Raw genomic sequence first — 20,611 nt, forward strand, 5'->3', positions numbered from 1 at the left:
ACCATTATTGGACTTTAAACTATGATATTCAGAGATTACCTGCGTAGGGTTGAAGATTAATGAATATAAGATTTCTCAAAATATTAACATCACTGGGATTTTATTTTATTTTATTTTATTTTTTTGTGCTTGAGGACGGCTCTACATCTGAAGGACAAAAAAAAAAAACACATCCGTGAAATCCTTTGTTACATGTGTCTGAGTGTGGCTGCCAATGAGCTCCTTTAGAAACTGGTGATACCCTTCGCAGGCAAATGGCGAACAAATGAAACGTACAGAAAGGGACGAGTTGGAAGGAAGCAGAGTGCCGCAGCCGGGCTGCTTGCCGCTCCACTCGCCGGCTTTGGTAACGTCAGAGCTCCATCTAGGTTGTTTCATGTGGTACTGCCATGGGATTTTCTTCTCCAGCGTACCGACGGACACGCTTTCCTATGGCGCTTATCCGCAAGATGCGTGTTCAGCTATGATGGTGACCATGAGGACGATTCCTGCTCATGAGCTGATGGAGGGCGGGGGTCACTGGGTACTGAAGTTCGCATTCAACTGCTTTTGTCGAACAACACCTTACGTTTTTAAATATGCATGTTAGAAAGGATTGCTTTGGTCGGTCTCCTAGTGCACTGTTGTATGCGTGGGCCACTGCCTGAATTATTTATAGATAGCAAGGTAAATTATCCCACTTAGAGAGCCAGTGGGAGAAATTAGACAAATGGAGAAATGTGCCAAGAGTGCTTTGGGAGTGTTGGATATATTTTTTTTTCAGTGCTGAGAACAAGCAGAGAGCACGGATATCTGATGATCTGGCCATGTTAGAATATGTGGACCCATGAATACGTAAGAGACCTAATAAATACAATGTATATCAGTTTTTACTTTTCTGGTGGTTTTTATGCAGTTGTTTGATTTATCTTTATGCCCCGATCATTCCCCTGCAGTAGTGCCAAATTAAAAGGGAATGTAAGTTTTTGCTTCGAATTTGCAGATACCATACTGTTTTGTGAAACATTTTGGCAGCATTTTTCAGTGCATTGCAGAGTTGGACGGGAAACCGAGATAACATTTGTTGAGCAAAATCAAGGGAACAGAGACAAAATGTCAAATTCTGTTAGCAACACGTGACAGATCGCATTCATCCAGTTCATGTTTACACTTGGGATGTCCATGAATCATGTCAACTACTAAAGTGATCATGAAACTGGGAGTTTAGAAAAACATGGAAACAATCCAAAACACTTTTTCAGCGTCGGACTGGAGTCCGGCGTGGGAACATAATATGGTAAAAGACCATAAAGGAGTAACAAGTATGATTTAAACAAGGCTTCGGCTTTGCTGCAGCTGTTTCATTTTATAACAATTACCAACTTACTGCTGTTACTGCATCCTGAAACCTCAACGTATTACATAATACGTTTGACATGGGAAACATTGCTTTTGGGGGAGCAGAAATCGTGTCCTCTTCAGATTTAATATTGAAATTAAAGTGTATTAAAACTGAGTCATAGCAACATTAACGTCAGTTATTGGCGTTATGATTAAGCCTGAAAGTTGAGCTTCCAAGCAGCAGCATAAACAAGGGACCTCAAGCTTGAGAGATACCAGAAAGCAGGATTCTGCTGGTTTCCCTTGGCCTTTCAGCCTCTCTGTCTCTACAAAAAACGAGCTGTCATGTGTATTTGCAGGAGCCCTGCTTGTTAAGCGACTCGTGTGACAGGCCTCTGACAGGTTGGTCGACAGGTGTACATGTAAGGCGGTGCCATTTTGATGGACGTGACCCACTGAGTTCTGAGTATGAATCGAGTTCTCGTACACCTACGTAAGTGTGTGTACGGTTGGTACTAATGCTTTGCAATATTACTGTAATATTACTTTTATCTCATATCTGTTGCCACAGTAGGGCACCTGACACGGTCATCAGTGATGTGAAACTGTTACTGGTCAGCAAAACCCCATCAATAGTAATGTAATGTTGGGCTGTATGGTGACATAATGGGTTAAGCTGGTGCCTCCCAGCAGCTGGTCGGTCTGGTCTGGTCTGGGTAGCACGGTGGCACAGTGAGTTGCGCTGCTTTTTGACAGCACCAGGGTGGTGTGAGAGGTTGTAGGTTTGATTCCCTGCTCAGTCTGTGTGGAGCATGTTATCACTGTGTTTGTGTGGGGTTCCTCCCACAGTCCAAAGACATGCTGTTCAGGTTCACCCATAGTGTGTGAGTGACAGAGAGAGAGAGTTCCACTGATGTATGGATGAGTGACCCATTGTAAGTAGTGTATCTAGCAGTGTTAAGTCACTGTGGTGAATAAGGTGTGTGGAATTATAACACTACACAGAGTTCATTGGAAGTTGCTTTGGAGAAGACTGTCTGCTAAGTAAATAAATGTAAATCTGAGCACTTTAATGGGTTTAGAGTTCAAGTCCTGCTTAGGATGTACAGATTTACTATGTTTCTCTCTATGTTTCCACTCCCAGACATACTCAGAATATGGCACTTGGAACTCCCTTCAGTTCTTCCTTCTCTTTGTAAACCAAGAGTGCTTGTTGTGAGTTGGGATTGACTCAGTGGCATATCCATCAAAGTATTAATACTTTACCTTTATAATAAGTCTCCATGCTGTTAGGATGTCTGTCTGTCTGTCTCTCTGCCACATATCCATCACAATACAAAGAAGTCACTTGTGTGCTGGATTCCTAGACCGATAAAGTTGAGTGCTGAAAGTTCTTTCCTCTGCTATCGTGTTCAAGACCTTTTTTCTCCATTTATTTTTTGCCCATTAGCCATGTGCTGCAGGCAATCGGACTAAATTGAAAGCGATTGCCAACATTCAAAGAGGGAAGCAGGCAACTGAGATGGAGTGAGTCTTCTTACCTAAAGCTATCGCTAAACCTTTTTTGAATCGCTCTGGAAATTCCATGTAGTCAAAATGGACCAAATATTGTTGTTAAGTAGTCATATTTAGAAAAGAAAAAGAAAAAAAGTGTTGAAAGTACCCCTTCGATGAATTTTCGTTTGTCTGCTACAGTTTGTAGGCTGGCATAGTGTCCGGTGCGTAGAAATTGTGGCTTTATTTTATTTACTTCCTTTTCTTTTTCTTTTGTCCTCATGAGCCCAGAGTCTTGGCATGTATTTCCAACATTGTGCACACTGCTGATATACCTTTAAACAAAGTTGTTCACCACCACTGAAAATCCAGCTATATAATGGAGTTTTTGTTAGATTTTGTACATATGAGTCGATTTAGCATCTGTGTGTTTGAGTGTGCAGAGGGATAAGGCAGACCGGAAGGAGAAGCTGTTTCATTTTTGCCAGTGTGATGGATGTAATTTATGGGAAGTTAAACAATAGAGGCCTACAGGGGTAACTGAAGACAAGCATGACCTCAAAACGAGGTGTGTTATTTATCTGGCCCTTTTTTCCTGGGGAGGTACAAAACCGCCAGGCCCTATTGGAGAGATTTGTGACAGGAAAGGAAGCTAAATTGCTTTCCTGAAATCACCGGTGATCTACGACGGGAACCTTTGGATGGTACTTCAGCATGTTAATAAATCTCCATCTTCTTCACATCTGGGCAACATCGCAGGATGTGCAGGTGTCTGAGTTCCTCAGTCGGCATGACGGGGGCAATTGTTACGGGTGCTGCTGCGCCACTTGCACCCCAAGGAGGATGCTGACTGTATAGTGGAGCGGTACTTGACTCTGTTTGTTTTCCTGCACATACATACCGAGCATAGTAACAGTGTGCAGCACAGATTTAAAGCCATCCTCAGCCTAAGCCTTGGGAGCTTTTATTCAGCTCGAAATAAACTGAAATCCACTAGAGCCATTTCGTGTATGAATATGTCGTCTAATGGAAGCTGATGAGGTGCACATTTCACATCTGAAGATTGCAGTGCATGCAGTTTATGTGATGTCATCGCCTAATATCAGAGGAATGTGCTGAAGAGGACAGTTAGTTTATTGTCAGCCTTGATACCAGTGCTTATTTAATTGCACATATTTATGGAATCCAGTATTATGGAGAAGTATTCGAAATATCTTTTCATATATAATGCAAAGGTATCCAATCTCATATTAAGGTAATAAATCACTCTTGCCATTTCTTACATTTATTCTCTGTTATGTATTGTCATGTATATTTACTGAGCTTTTATTAAGCTAAGTAGACAGACAACATTATCCAGTACCCGACAATACTTTTGCCAATGTATTTTTGTTTTGCATGCAATTATTGAACAGAACCCCTTAATTTCCAGACATGTATGATGTATAAAATTGTCTAAAACTGGGCTGTTTTTTTTTTTTCTCCGCATTCTTCGTGTACACATCACATTTAGCCAGTACCCAGTACAAAGCAGTATAACATGTAGCCCAGAGATAAATTCAGCTGAAGTGATGCAGCGGTTGCAGATTAAACAGGTTAAGGGTCAGTTTCACAAACTCATGCTTGGCCTTGAGGTATGTTCGCAGGGTTTTGTGGAAGGTCAGGAAATGAATCTGGTCCGGAAAACAGCGGGGACGTTCACCAGAATTTCAACGTGCAAGAGTATAACATTTCATTTGCATTGGTGAGCACATCTTATAACAAGATCTGACTTTGCAGGTTAGTTCTGCTGCGAACGGAATATAAATAGTAGAAGATATCCATTTCAACGTTAGCGTTGTGTTTACTCATTAAGTTTAGAGGACTGCATTACACAAAAGTGCATTATTACATATTGTTTGTTTTATTTTTTTAATTGTGCAATGTTATTAGTCTTCCACAAAAGTTTTTCCGCTTTGTAAAGAAACATTATGAAATGACATTAAGTTATATCCAGGATGATTTGTATACTCAGCCACAGTCTTGATGTTTAAGTTACATTCAGTCGCTGAAATGCACAATCCTCCCTTTTATGTGGTTTTCTCTGCAGTGCGTTGTGTTTAAGTGGCCACTCTTGCATCGCATTGTGTGTCATACCGTGCGGTTCTCCGCGATCAGCCATGAAAGTGCCGAGAGAGTCGTATGGCAGGCTTGTAGTACGCATTCTCGCAGATGTCAGTTGAAATAGAGCAGCACGGTGGTCGACCACCCTTTCTGTGGGGAAGTCTGCAATCGATTTGTTCCTGCAACAGCCGTAGGGGCAATGTGAGATAAGTGTCTGACAGGCATTGAATTGGGCACCAAGATGGGCTCCGCTGCTACACCAAAGGTCATCTGCCCTCGCAATAAGTTTGTCTCTGTATTGTGTGGGCAGTTTTTCTTCTTATGAAACCACTGATCGTGTTGAAACATAACTGTTGACTCTCATATAATATAGATCTTGATTTCATTTTTGTTTACAGATATAATGGTGTTGCGGGAAAGCGTTACAAGGTTTGACCCAAATACCTGTTAGGTACAAATTGCAAGACATTTTTCCTATTTCAAAAGCTGTAAAATGAGATGAAGAAAAAAAGACTGGCAGAAATAACTTTGTGAAAATTAGAATTTGTTATTATTATTATTATTATTATTATTATTATTATTACTCTGCCCTCAAGTCAAATTCGGTTAATTTGGCTGAAGAAATTGTTAATTCCTTTGTGAAATTTGAATATAATTTTAGGCACAATATACACCTGCTATACTGTCATTGTGTTTTCATCTTTGGACTCAGTATTTCAGTTGTTCTACATATTCCTCACAAGTGAAAGGTTGTTAATGAAAGAGGCCTGGGACAGAACATCTAAAACTGACATAAAATAATTCACACACACACACACACACACACACACACACACACACACACACACACACACACACACACACACACACACACATTTTCAGAACCGCTCGTCCCATACGGGGTCACGGGGAACCGGAGCCTACCCGGCAACACAGGGCGTAAGGCCAGAGGGGGAGGAGACACACCCAGGACGGGACGCCAGTCCGTCGCAAGGCACCCCAAGCGGGACTCGAACCCCAGACTCACCGGAGAGCAGGACTGCGGTCCAACCCACTGCGCCACTGCGCCCCCCCATTAAAATAATTCAGTTTTCTTAAATTTTACTGAAGTTAAGGAAACCAAATTAATTCAAACATATAATTAAGTCAATATCACCACACAGTCATTTTCTGAATAATAGTCAAGAAACAGTTTTATGAAAACAGGAAAAACATGATTACATGTATGCTTAATTTTTACACTTTTAAATTGCTGCAATTTTCAATGCCATCGTTGCAGTACAATTAAAAAAAATAAAAAATAAAAAATAATGAATGCAAGTCAAGTGAATAATCCCTGTCTGTACAATGTCAGTTTGATTAGGAAACAACATTTATTCAACATGTTTTAACCCAGTAGATGTGTTGTAAAAATAATAGGAAGAAAAAACGGTGACATATTTTCTGTTGCTGTGGATGGTATATGTACACCATAATGTGGAGTTTACGATTTTCTTCACCAAGGAATTCCCAGCACCTTTAACAGAGGAACTGCATATTTCAGCAAGTTCAACATGTTTTGCCGTGCTCTATTTTTTATTCACTGTTTCTGTATGTATTTATATGAAAAGAACTCAGTTTGCAGTCATGGGACCTGTAAGGTTACAGCTGTGCTGTTATTTGGCCGTTTTCTGAGATTTATGTGCTTGCTTAGACGTGTCCTTGTTGCAGCTTGCCAGTCCTTTGGGCAAAAGAAACACTGTCTTTACAAGAGTAATGTTTATGTACATTTCCTCGTGTTTCCAAGTCAAGGTTAAATTGCTCAAAACTGAATAATACCAATGCATAATGTCCAGTGCATCACTGCAGAATACAGAGACACATTTGGAATGTGCTTTAATTCTGTCCAGAGCCCATGCAGTTAAGCCCACTTAGTATTAGTAGACAGGGTAAATTCGGGCCAAACGCAGGCATTCTGGGTAAAGTCTGTTGCATAGGTAATGTTACCATGACAGACGTGGAATCCAAATAAATCATGCAACATGGTCTTCAGATAATTATTTAAAAGTCAGCGCTGCACTTCAAAATTCCAGCTCTTGATAAGCAAATGAATTTAGATGTGTAATGTTAGGTGGGAGATTTAAGGACATTTTGCATAACTGTGTTGTGACTGGGCCAAAAAAAGACTCCCTGATGCAAGGAAAGGCAAGATGTCGACAGAGAGACCTTATATCACACTGATAGAAAGTTTACTCATCAGAAGTTGTAGTATGATAGTTTGTTCTTGATCTACATGTCAACATCCCATCTCTTGCACAGGGCAGAAACGATTGCACTTCCCTCTTCTCTGAGTTATGATATAATTCAGAGTTGCTCGGTGTAACTTTGTACTGAGAAAAGAAATAAATAAATCCCGTATTAACAATACCATAGGGCTATGATTGGTGAAATGATGGTTATCCTTCTTGAAGGAAAAGGAAACAAGAAATACCAAGAATAAATCAAACAAGGATTTAAAACATTGGGTTATACAAGGTCGGTCCAATTTGGGGGAAAAAAATGTCTGATTAATATTCTTCATATTCTTCATTTCATACTCTCCCGCAACTGGCAAATTCCTCAGGTCCAGAAAACTGCTCATTTGTTAACTACAGCTTTGTACCCAAGTTCCTACAGAATTTTGTGTTGCATACAAGTGTAAAGGATATGTTTTTTTGTGACTGCATGCAAAACAATATAACGTTGTTTACACATGTTTGCATATGTAAACAACGTTACATTAATCTAAGAAAACAGTACAAGGTGTACATATATATACAGTACTGTGCAAAAGTCTTAGGCACTTAGATGTTTCACAAAAATTCACCCTCAGGCATTTTATTTCGGAAACATCAAATATTTTTTTTTAGACTGTTATTTAATGTCTTTTGCATTAGTGTCAATGGGAAACAGCATATTTTAGATTTCCAAGCATTCCTTTTGCAAAAAGTTACAGTATTACAATAAGGGATTTGTTTGTCATTAAAGAAAGAAAGTATACACACACACACACACACACACACACACACACACACACACTGTCTGAGACTGTTTGTCCTGAGCGGGGTCGCAGCGAACCGGAGCCTAACCTGGCAACACAGGGCGCAAGGCTGGAGGGGGAGGGGTCACTCCCAGGACAGGACACCAGTCCATCACAAGGCACCCCAAGCAGGACTCGACCCCCAGACCGCTAGAGAGCTGGACCCAGCCAAACCCGCCGTGGGTGTTGACGATGGCTGGTTACTAACCTTTGTTGTAAGTTTATTAATTAAGAGCATTATTTTCGGTAACATTCTCACTTTACAGCTTTTTTTTTCCCCAACCAAGTGCCTAAAACTTTTGCACAGTACTGTATACGCAGATATTTTAATACATATATATAATGTTTTCTATATATATATAAAAATATGTGCATATATATGTTTATACACCATATATATACTCCTACACATATATATGGTGTATACACACACACACACACACACACACACACACACACACACATATATATATATATATGTATATATATATATGTATATACACCATATATATGTGTGATGTTCTTTATTACTTTTATGAACAGTTCTGAATCACAGCAACATAGCAACAGAGACAGCACACCGAGAAACTGCAAATACATTCAATTACATAAAAAAAGGCCAGAAGGTCAAAATCACATAGCACTATCAGAATGTAATTTCTTTACATATAATAAATTCATTGTGTTGTACGATGGCAGCTCAGACAGCAAGTCCGCATAATGTTAATTTAATTTACAATGATGGCAAATAATTATTGAGAAAGTTACATGAGTTGATGTGCTAGTTTTGCATAATGAATGCAAAATACATTTCAAGAAGCAATTAAGTTATGCTGTTTAATTTTGTGAAATTAAGTCAACCATTTTAATGGGTTACTGCTGTGCACTGTAAACATACACCCACATGATGGAGTCTTATGGTGTACGCTAGGTATATTGAAGGTATAAAACTGACTATAATCTTGACTTTGACTATAAAACTGAAGGTAACTAACTGAAAGTTTAAAAACTCATTATTATGCCAGTAACTTTCAACCACCTTAGATGTATCAGAAAGAAAAAATAATATTTCATTTGAAACAATGTACCGTCTCCTGTTTCTCTAGTGTGAAGGTTTATTAGAATTTAACGTTGATGTTCATCTAACGATACCATTGCTTTTTTTAAGCGTTGTCAAAATTTCATCTGATATGGGACTGATATCTAGACTACATTCTCAATAACACAGCAGGGTTTTGGAATTCCCAGATCATAACAAAAAACTTGGCACGTTAAACATTTCCATACATTTCCAATCTACATATATATAGATTAATATGTGTGTGTGTGTGTGTGTGTGTGTGTGTGTGTGTGTATTTCCAATCTACATACAGCAATATCAGACCAGGGTTTTGGAATTCCCAGGTCATTAAAAAAACCTTGGCATGTTCTCTATATATAGATTTCCATTGTACATATAGTAGCCCAGCAGTCCATAATCTGCTGCTGAGGAAGGACCATAGACAGTACAAGCAATGCATTTGCTAAACTTTACCCAACTATTATCATCCTACAGATACAACATATATTTCTCAATTTACTATATTTTTCGCCATGTCACCCATCACCCAAAATGTGTTTCTATCCCATGACCCTGAATACCAATCCTCCATTGGCTCTTATAATGAATTAATTACACTATTTTTTTTAATATGAATTAATTATAATAAATTAACTAACATGATATTCAAACTTGCAATGTTTTTTTTTTTGCAGTTACACTGGGAAACATGCTAACATTTCTATCATGTGCTTACGTCTTCAGAAAAATACCAATAAGCTAAATATTGGAAACACAGCTCAGAATACATTTATAATACAAGAGATCTTATGATCTTAAAGATTCTGCCCGTTTTATGCACTAATGGTTCAAAAGTCTGGATTTGGTACAGAAACTGTGGATCAATAGCATGTTATGCTCATGTCCCCCCTCCCCTCCACTGTGGCTTATTTTAATGATCCTGAATGGCTTACACATTTCTTTTTTTTTTTTTTATTTTGACTTTATTTTTATTTTGGGAGGGACAGGGTGGGGGAAGGGTGGGTGACCGTCTTGTTTAAACCAATGTGAGTTAATTTGCATGTGTGCTATGTGTCTAAGCTGTGCTTTTAAACTCAATTAATACTCCAACTCACCTGATAAACAGTTTCTCTGTTTTTTTCCCCTTTTTCCTTTTAAAGTAAAATGGCAAGTAAGCAATTTATGTGTGATCTTCCTTTCTAGCCGTGTGCTGCTGTTGTTACACACTTCTTGCCAAATAAAGAGTTAAGTATTGAAGTTCCTGTTCGAGCGTAGTTTTCATAAACCTTTATTCTGTCCCTAGAATTTGGAATGATCGGAGAGCATACAGTAAAAAGTCAGCGGCCAAGATCAGTTCATGAAACAAAGGGCCAGCAGGAGCAAGATGAGTCTGCTAAATTTATGGCACAAACTGGTAATACAATAGTTATATTGTTTCTTTCCTTTTTTGTTAACTAAGCTTAATGTCATCTAAGTCACTTGCATGCCTTCACTTTGTAATGCACCTTTTTTTAGTGACAATGTTTACGTCATATTGCTTCCCCCCCCTCCTCCTTCTTTATTGCCGTCACCAACAAAAAAGTCCATAAATAGATACTGCACACAATCTCCTAAGATAAATTTGCTTCCTCCCACCATTTATTTGCTTTGAATCAGGAGTGTAATTGGGTTTCCTGGTTTCTATTTGTTTTACTGTAATGCTTTAAGAATGAACTGGCAAGTATATTATTTATTTCCCACTAAATATTGAAGAGATGGGCAAGATGTGCTTCCAAGCATTTAATGACTTCCAGGAAGAATAGTTTAATCCAGAGCCAAAAGGGCATTTAGAGAAATATTAAACCAACTCTAGTAAAAGTGAAAAATGTTGCCACTGCAATTAAGAATTGTCTTCATAAATAAAATGCTTATAAAAGACACTAACTAAGCAAGTAAATCTCAAAATCCTGGTCATTTAGATAGTCAGATATTCAGCAACTTTTTGTTTCCTTAAATGAACTGGGTGATGTGCATAAACTGTTACTATAATTAAATGAATAAACTTAAAATGGGAAAAGTGTTATGTAATTAAACCAATCTGGCATGGAAGGTTGAATTCAGACTATCCCTCTTTGCATGCTGATCTTAATTTCCTAGTAATCAGTACATTATTTTTCTTTGCTGTTTTGGTTCATTTGCTTGTTCTTCCCCATATGTACAAGCTTGCTAAACATGGGGCTAGTGTGAAGGGGAGCAGTCTGCAGTCTCTTCTTTTTTCCTCATTATTATTATTATTATTATTATTATTATTATTATTATTATTATTAATGGTTATTTGTCTGTTATAACCTTTTCCTTAATCTGTGAGAGTTCTTTATGCAACCTTTCTCAACATTGCTTTAACTTGCAAACATTTCTTTACTAAAATTTATTCCCCTTTGTGCTTTGAGAGCTTGTTATTTATCATTATGAACCATTCATATAATCTTTTTAGTTTTCCATCCTTTAAAGTGTTTAATTTTGTTCCATGATGCTTCATGTAACAAATTGATCCACCTTTCAGTGTGATGCAAGTCTAATTTATGATGCTTTAATAATGTTAGAATCTATCTCTCTGAAGATGTATGTATATATTGAATCATTTCACCCTCAGGCATTTTATTTTGGAAACAGCTTAGTTGCCCAGTGAATTTTAAAAGCATCATAAGATTTCGATTAAATTTGAATGTATTCAGAGCTGAAATTACAAGTAGTATATAATTTACACTTGCTGCTCTAAGCAAAGCAATTCACTTATGCATACAAGCCAATGCATTAAACAGACTATCAGACTTTGTAAAGTCTCACCATTCCCACAAAATGAACAGTAATAGCATATATTATTACATTTTTTCTGTACTTGGAAATGTTTGGTGCCTATCTGGAATTTATTTGAAAGCAAATTATTTGTTTGCTTAGAAATGTTGTTCAGATGCCTTGTAGTCACCAAACACTTCTCAGTCCATTCATACTTTAACCTTTTTTATTGTTTCTACGATGCAAGACGTGCTGTGTGGGTGCCCATTTCGGTTGATAATGACTACAAATGAGTCTTTCTCCCTTTATTCAGCATTTCATATGGCTTTTATATCGAAAAATTTGTATATACTGACAGCTATAGGCTACTGATCGGTAAGTCAGAATTTGCTTACAGTGTCACAAAGTCTACCTGCCCAAGGCATCTTGCAGTGTGACATTTTTTCCGTTTATACTTATATATACAGTTGTTTATTTAATAAGTAAGAATTCAGGGAAAATATCACTGTAGCAGTGCCTTAACCCTTGCAGTCCCAACTCCTAAAACCCAATTCAACAACCCCTATCCTGTATTATCTCGTACTTTCAGTTCTGACTAAATTTATTTTTTCTTAGGGATTGCATGGTTAAAAAAGTAATAATAATACTATTAATATATAAAAAACTGACTTTGCAGATTATCTAACAGAGAATATGATCAAAGCAGTGTTTTTCAGCCCTATTATGACTTCTCGTGTTTTAAATAGATGCCTATATATCTATATGTAAAATAGTCCATTCAAATTCAGTTAGAACAGCAAAAGAAGAAATTGATCTTAACTGTTTTTTCAGAATAAATGTAGGAACCTTGATATAGCCGATACAAAGTCCTTAAACTTTCTATGTTCTAGACATGACAGTGGTGACATGTGAAACACACCTATTGTATTTTCACTGGACACTATATGCATATGCATTTGCAGTTATATCAAATTCCTTTATATGGTGCTCGTTCCACATCATTACATGTTAATATCCCCACTCTAAGTAGTACATTGTCAAGAAAAAATGTAAAAATCTCAAGTTTACCTGCTATATATTACTGAAAACAGCAGTTCATTAATTATCAGAAGCTTTTAATGTAATGTTATTTTCTACTGGAAGTTTTCATTTGAACGATGAAATATTAGAACATTTATATATCTAGAACTATGATTATACAAAATGTAAAAAAAAAAAAAAAAAAAAAAGTTACCAAACATTGTTTATTTTGAATTAGGTTTGGATTGAATTTAAACTGATTTTTCTTAACATTTTTTTAAAAAACTGCTTTTGATATAGGTTAAGTTAGTTTATACATTTGTTTCAATCAATGAAAACTTGCTCTTTTAGTGTAAAAAATCTGATAAAATTTTGATGTTTATTAGTCTGCTAAACAACTCTTCAAACCCTGAAACTCACATAAATACTTGAAATGACAAACAGTGCCATGCACATCTGTGGTTGTAATATAGCTGCAATGTCTTTGATTCTTTTCAGTATTAATAATTTGATATAAATAGCTTTATTCTGCTGAATACAGTGGAGGAAGTTGCCTTATTTATTATTTTTCACTCTTTGTTCTGTCCTAAAACATAACAAAAATAAAGCACAGTTTTTCTTTTTTTAGCAGCTTTTTACAGATTAACTGCTTGCACAGTAGTATTGGATAATAAAATACATTTCCTCATGAGCTGCCATTTGGTTTTATTAACTGATTTTGTTTTTTCATTTAACCCATTTTGCATGTTATCTTCATGTTGTTTCTTCCGTTTTGTCAATAAGCTTTTTTCTGTTGAACTGCTTGCATGAAGCATTTGATGATATTGTAGTATAATTGATATGGATCCTAAAGAAACAGCATCTGTGTAAACAGATGTATTATGTATTATGAATAAACATTTTAAACAAATACCTATCTCAGATCACACACTGTGCGGAAGCCTTTACTTGATCTTGCAATTTTTCGGCCAGTACATTTTTATTGGCTGAAAACTCCATGTGATCTTTGAACAAATGTCTGGTTTGCTTTATGTCAAAATGTTGTCAAGACTCAAAAGCTTTGCATTGACAATAGACAGTTTTAATGGAAAAAATGCAGTTAACAACAGTGTAAAACTGGAAAAATAGGAAGGGGAACTATATAAACACATTTTGGACACAATATTAGTAAATTTGAAAAAAGCCAGAGCTCTAATTGTGTTTCTTTTATAATTTTGCAGACGGCCAAAGTTATGTTTTGTTCTAGCCAAAGAATTGACCTTTCCAAACTCTAATAATAGAACCAGTTATTACTGAAATTTGTCTGGGGCCTGGACACTGTTATGGAAAGTTTTTTTTTTTTTTTTTTTTTTTTTTTAACACTTAAATCTGAAATAATTCAAACAGGGCTTGGAGGATACACGAAACCATGGAAACTATAGGCCTGATATTAAAGCTAGTGGGAAATAATAACAGCAATGATGCTTAAAGGAACTGTACTTCTGAATTTAACAGGTGCATAAAGCATGTTCAAAGATCACATTTAAAACAAAGAAAAGAGCTTAAAAATTTTAAAAAAAAAAAAAAAGAAAATCAGTAGCCACTTAACATGTAATATGCCCATGAGTGGCCTCTGACATAACCCTGCCCCTGGGCTGTAATGTGACCGTGGTGCTGCGTTTAACTGGTGTCACCCTTCTCCCACACAGGTGACTCTGGTGCTGAGGAGTGGTCCCAGTGGAGCTCTTGCTCAGTAACATGTGGTCAAGGGTCGCAGGTGCGAACAAGAACATGTGTCTCACCTTACGGAACACACTGCAGCGGCCCTTTAAGAGAGTCAAGGGTTTGCAATAACACTGCCCTCTGTCCAGGTAGTGTTAGCAGCAGATGCTTGAATGTTACCTCATTATCTTTCACTTATAACAAGTAATATCTTGTACTTTCACAGAAGTGTGTTTTTTTTTAGTTATTATACTATGTACTTCTATCTGTGTTATCTATAAACTGTATTTTTATTATTTATTTTAATTATTTTAATGTCTTCATCGTTGGTACTGTTTCGTTCTACTTTCTTTCTATTATTATTATTATTATTATTATTATTATTATTATTATTACTGTTGTTGTTCTTGTTCTTATTTTTTTTTTTTTTACTATTTTCACTATTAGAAGATGTATTGTTAGTTTTTCAAGGACGATGTTGATTTTTTCCATCCTTTTGTATGCTTGATTCAGATTTTACCCCTGATTCAGTTTAATTGCTATTTTGTTCCTTTCCTGTCACCTACTTTCCCCAACAGATGATCATCTTCATCTGTTCGAGTCATCTTTAAAACTAATGCAATGTGTTGTTTTAGGGTGCCTCGGTCGTTAGACATTGACAAGCTTTTTGCGTGCCAGCACTGCTTTGTGTTCGCTGCTGGGAAGAAGCATGGTCACATTTGTTAAGACACTGCAGGGCATGGTGTTGGGGGGGGGGGGGGGGGTTCTGTTTTTCTTTTTCCTTTTTTTTTTTTTCAGGCCAGCTGCACATTGTTGCATGTGAAATTTAGAGAATAGCACTGACCTTTCCGAAATTTCAACACATGTAACTCATATGAAAAGAGTAGCTTTGTTTTGTTACTGTTCGGATAATAATAATAATAATAATAATAATAATAATAATAAAAATAAAATAAATAATAATAATAAGAATAAGAAGAAAAATAGTATCCTTTATCTCTTTGTAGAGCTTGGTGTTTTGCTCGAACAATTAAGTGCCTTGTTCAAGGGTAGGATATCAAGGACCATCACGGGACATGAATCTCCCCCAGTGACCCATTCAGGACCCTTAGCCACTATGCTACCACCTGCAGCTCCATATGCCTGTTGTACATGGTTCTGTGTGCTTGCCGATAGTATAATCCACAGCAAGCTTCCATCATAGTTATATGTTTCACAGTGTTCTAGTGATATTTGGGACAATTCGTTTGTTGTATTTTTTAGATGGACCAAGAACGCATTATTATTATTTCTCCCCTTTTTAAATTACAGTAAATAGGCTTGCAGTATCTGAAATGTCGATGTCCGCACAGTTTTCAGGAACTCATTAATTTGATAGATCAAGGGTTGTGATCAAGTGTTGCGGAAATAGTTTGTAGTCTGAAAGAGTCAGTTTTAGTAGTTTGTAAAACGTTTGTAAAGCGTTACGTTACAAACTTTACATTAGTTTGTAAAAAAAAAAAAAGTTGTGTGAATGGTTGTCATGAGAGGTGGATGGTCCTTTGAATTTATCAGTTTTGCACACCCTTTTCTCCTGGGCAACATATGTCACAGAAAACAATACAACAACCAATTACACCAACAGATGGAGAGATCTAGATGCAGACATGTGATTCTTGAGTGCAGTCAATATATCTAATACCACTGTATAAAGTATAAACTAGTACATATTCTACAAGTAGCTGCATGTAGCATAGCATTTTTTTTTTTTTTCCGATAATGAAGTACACATTTATGGAGCACACAGGAGATCAGGGGAGAAGTGAGTCAAAGGAAGATGCATTTTGAGAACCTGTTTGAATGTTGAGAGAGATTCGGCACTTCTGAGTGAAAGATGGAGATCATTTGGTCACTGGGAGGTGATTTTTAAACAAAATGATAAACAGACAGGTTCCAGTAGTACTGATAGATGCTGTGGTCCATTTATCACAGTCTGGTATGAAAGTAGTTGAAACTTTTTGGATGAAAGTAGGAATAGTATATGCTAATTGAATTATGGGGCAAGTTTCAGTCTTTTCCAAAGAAAGGCAATTTAATGAGGAAATGCTTAATGTAATGTGACTGCTGCAGGACTATATCCCCAGGAGATATGCAGTTCATTACACAATATTTGACTGCAATATCTTTGTAAGAATTTCTTTTCTCCTTTGGTGAAGGATAGGTTTCCAGGAAAGTCATGGTGTCAAAGGTACACTATCTTACAGATTAATTCACGAATGCTTCAGCTGTTTTGGCAGTAGTACAGATATACTTGTGTTTTTGATCATTTTCTACTTTTTCAAAAATGCATTTTCATGGCATGTGTAAAATACATACTTAGCATTGGAATTAGCATTTTGGATCTACAAAAAAAAAATATTTTGTTAGCAAATCAGTAATCAGCTTAAGTCAGATTTTGGTCCACACATCCACACTTGCATGTGTTGCTGACTTTAAAGTGTTGGATGTACTGGTGGCATTTCCATTTTAACAAGGCTGAACCAGGTATGAGTTAAGGCACTCATATACATTCATATAGCTTCAGAATTTTCTTTCTGCCCAAAATCACCCAAGCAGCCCTTAGAGTGAGAAACTGCAATAAGACAGATGTTTATACAGTACAATATTCTGTGCTACATCAATAAACTGGGCATGGACTAATCCCACAATTAAAATAAAAATAATAATTCTTTTGAGGAAGGAAAACAACAAAAATAAAACAAAAAAACTCAGGATGTGCAGCTGTTTATTATTTAAACAGACTTTAGAATAAATTTACTTTTGTCACTTGGGAAAAGTAGTCATCTTCTAAAGTGAATGTTTAGCCGAAGTACTATGATACAAGCAAGTCTAAATGAAAAGCAATAACACTTTCAAGATACCATTAATTATTTTATTACTTATATTACCCTGTTTTCCTTCTATAATGTTATACATACTGTCACAAAATTAATTTGTGCTTTGAAATTGCAAATTGTCGATTACATCATGTAATTGTCTCTTCAGCATTTATCAGACTGAATACATTAGTATGAATTTAAAGAATCTTCAGTTTTGTGTCCTCTAATGAAGGAGCACATAATATATTTTATAAAGAAAGGAGAAGTACTCTCAGCTTAAGGTGATAATTTAATTTATGAATAACTTTGTATTTCCGAAACACTCCTACAAAGTGGGGAACAAACGTCATCTATCACAATTGTATGCCTAGCTTGTGGTGCAGAGGGTATTTAGCTTTAATTAGTTCTGTTTGAGGTGTATTTTTTTTTGTTTAAATCTGTAATTATAAGTTTGAAATTATATTATCAGGACACATTATTTTCTAAGTCGAGAAAACAGGCTACTCTCTGACACGAATAACCACACAACGTTTTAGGGAAAGGCAATTTCGGTCCACTGCATACATTGTACACTGGCTTTTCCTCTTATGAACAGTGGAATTATACAAGAATTTGGCAGTTTATTATTTTTCATTGAATTTGCTTCACTTATTTATCTTCTTTTATTTCTTGCAGAGCCAAAGCAACATGTGTTTCCACATCCAACCAATAGGTGTCAGTAAATCGCACACAAACAGAAAATGAATTTACTTCCACAGCATGTGTTCGTGTTTGTGAGTGATCAATAACACGATGACAAATGTTGCACAAGGTTCAAATCTGTCAATAGGCTGCATGGAATAGGAGTGTGTGGCGACAACATATCTTATGACATATATGTGCAATATATATCTGTTAAAGACTTACAGAACATAACGTGGTAGTAGAAGTGATTTTAGATTTACAAACAAAAACAATTATATAGAGATTTCTGCTCTCAACTGAGATTGTAAAAGGAGGAGCCAGTGTACAATAAACTGCACTTATATGCTTCACAAGTTGTATGTTACAAACACGTCAGACAGATAAAAACAGTCGTCTTTGTGATTCATGCTGTGACCTTTTTCTTATTCATCCACAGGGAAGATATGCATGCAAACTTTTTTCTCCCTTATTACTCTCCAAGTGTGTTCCATTCCTAACACTCTTTTTTTTCTTTTTTTTTTCTAAAAATTGTATATACATATATATGTTCATTCCAGTCCGGCTACGTGGGTGATCATCGCTGCGCCTTTGGGGCACAGAGCTCGACTGACCCAGACACAACCCACCGAATCTAACACCTCTCCTCTGTCCGCAGTGCACGGCGTGTGGGAAGAGTGGTCACCCTGGAGTTTGTGTTCATTTACATGTGGCAGAGGCCAGCGCACGAGAACGCGGACATGCGACCCGCCCCAGCACGGCGGCAGGGCATGTGACGGACCTGAGATCCAGACCAAGCTCTGCAACATCGCCCTCTGCCCAGGTTCGTCACGCTCGTTCTCCTTCCCAGAACACAGTGCTCTTTCACTCTGTGTCCCACATGTGATTCTAAGGAGGTCAAATTGTCTGCGTGGCGTTCGGGAGAGAAAAGGCAAACGAATTAGTACAATGAGAAAGATGAGAACTTGGCAGTAAATGGCAAGTCTGGTCTTTAGTGCTCCACATCAAGGTGAAAATACAAATTAAAGGAAATAAATTGTTCAGTCATGGTCTCGGTGAACATGAGGTTCCTCTAACCTGTTCCTGACCTCAAGGGGGGCTAACTGATGAACGGGTTAAAGACCCAGTGGTGTACCATCAAACTGGTCTTGTTCAGAAAAAAATCATTTAGCTGTAATTGCCACCGTCATGCTGTAAATACATTAGCTATGAAGAGTTTTCCATGCTTAGAATGATAAGGTCCTCTCTTACTGTGTGAGTGGGATTTGGCAGCCCCCCCACCCACCTCTGTCATGTGCTCCAAAGCTCTCATCTCAGTCACAAATGACGGAAATGTTTCTAATGAAAGGGGGCGTGGTGGTGCAGTGGGTTGGACCACGGTCCTGCTCTCCGGGGGGTCTGGGGTTCGAGTCTCGCTTGGGGTGCCTTGCGACGGACTGGCGTCCCGTCCTGGGTGTGTCCCCTCCCGCCCTGTGTTGCCGGGTTCGGCTCCGGTTCCCCGCGACCCCGTATGGGACTAGCGGTTCCGAAAGTGTGTTTCTAATGAGACAACTTTGTCTTTCTCTACTTCTTCCTCTTCTCTTCTTGCCCCGCCTGCCACTCCTCATCACTCCCACCACCGCACCCTTGGCCCCTCAGTGGATGGGCAGTGGCAAGAGTGGAGCCCGTGGAGTGACTGCTCGGTGACATGTGCCAATGGGACCCAGCAGAGGACCAGGCAGTGCTCGGCAGCAGCGCACGGGGGCTCCGAGTGTCGGGGTCATTGGGCAGAGAGCAGGGAATGCTACAACCCAGACTGCACAGGTAGGACCCCTCTAGGCTGCTGCCACAGGAGAAGACTGGACAATGAACCGGTCACATACAGTATGTAGATAAAGCAGCTTTCACTTAGACCCTCCATACTAAATGCAGTAGGAATTGCATATTGAAAGCCATGGGATGCATTTACTCTGGTGGGGAGGGTAAGTACTGATTCCTGACATCCTCTCGCATGGTTTACAAGGTGGGAGAGGGTGCAGAAGTGGTTTACCATCAGCTTCTTACGTGCTTGTTTTTGGACTGTGGAAGGAAACCAGAACACCAACAGGAAACTCATGCAAACATGCAGAGAAAACACAAACTCCACTGAGTCAAAGTCAATGCCAGACACAAAACTCCAGTCCAGAAAGGGTGAGACAACAGCATTACCCTCTTATGCCACCATGCCATTTACATTGCTTGAGTGCAATATAAATTTTAACATTTTATTCTATTGCTCTGTCATATATGTGTGTGGAAGTACATGATTTAGGTACTTTTTGAGCACCATGCCATTCGCTGTAAGCCTATCCATCAGTACGCTCAGCATCCTACAGGAACTGATCCCCCCAAAGGTATTTCACAATCAAAAAGTTGGAGATGAATAATAATAATTGAAAAAAGTATCATCAGCAAGAGGTGGCAAAGAGGCGTGTGAAAGAAAGTGAAATGAGAAATTATATAAAATGTCTCAAGACAATACTTTCGACAATGTTTTTGCAAGAACATGTCTCTGTTGCCATG

General features: G+C 37.7%; 1 protein-coding gene across 4 annotated transcripts in view; it reads left to right on the forward strand.

The window, feature by feature from the left end:
• The window catches only part of adgrb3 (adhesion G protein-coupled receptor B3), a 161,230-nt gene that overhangs the window by 56,846 nt on the left and 83,773 nt on the right, over window positions 1-20,611 (forward strand). For 3 of the 4 annotated variants that reach the window (XM_018749549.2, XM_018749550.2, XM_018749551.2), the window contains 4 exons: window positions 10,339-10,449; window positions 14,519-14,680; window positions 18,729-18,893; window positions 19,709-19,873. In XM_018749549.2, coding sequence (XP_018605065.1) covers window positions 10,339-10,449; window positions 14,519-14,680; window positions 18,729-18,893; window positions 19,709-19,873 — 603 coding nt within the window. The remainder of the gene's footprint in view (window positions 1-10,338; window positions 10,450-14,518; window positions 14,681-18,728; window positions 18,894-19,708; window positions 19,874-20,611) is intronic. The other variant, XM_018749552.2, reaches the window with a different exon arrangement.

Source organism: Scleropages formosus, chromosome 4 (assembly GCF_900964775.1).
Source record: "Scleropages formosus chromosome 4, fSclFor1.1, whole genome shotgun sequence".
Lineage (NCBI taxonomy): Eukaryota > Metazoa > Chordata > Actinopteri > Osteoglossiformes > Osteoglossidae > Scleropages > Scleropages formosus.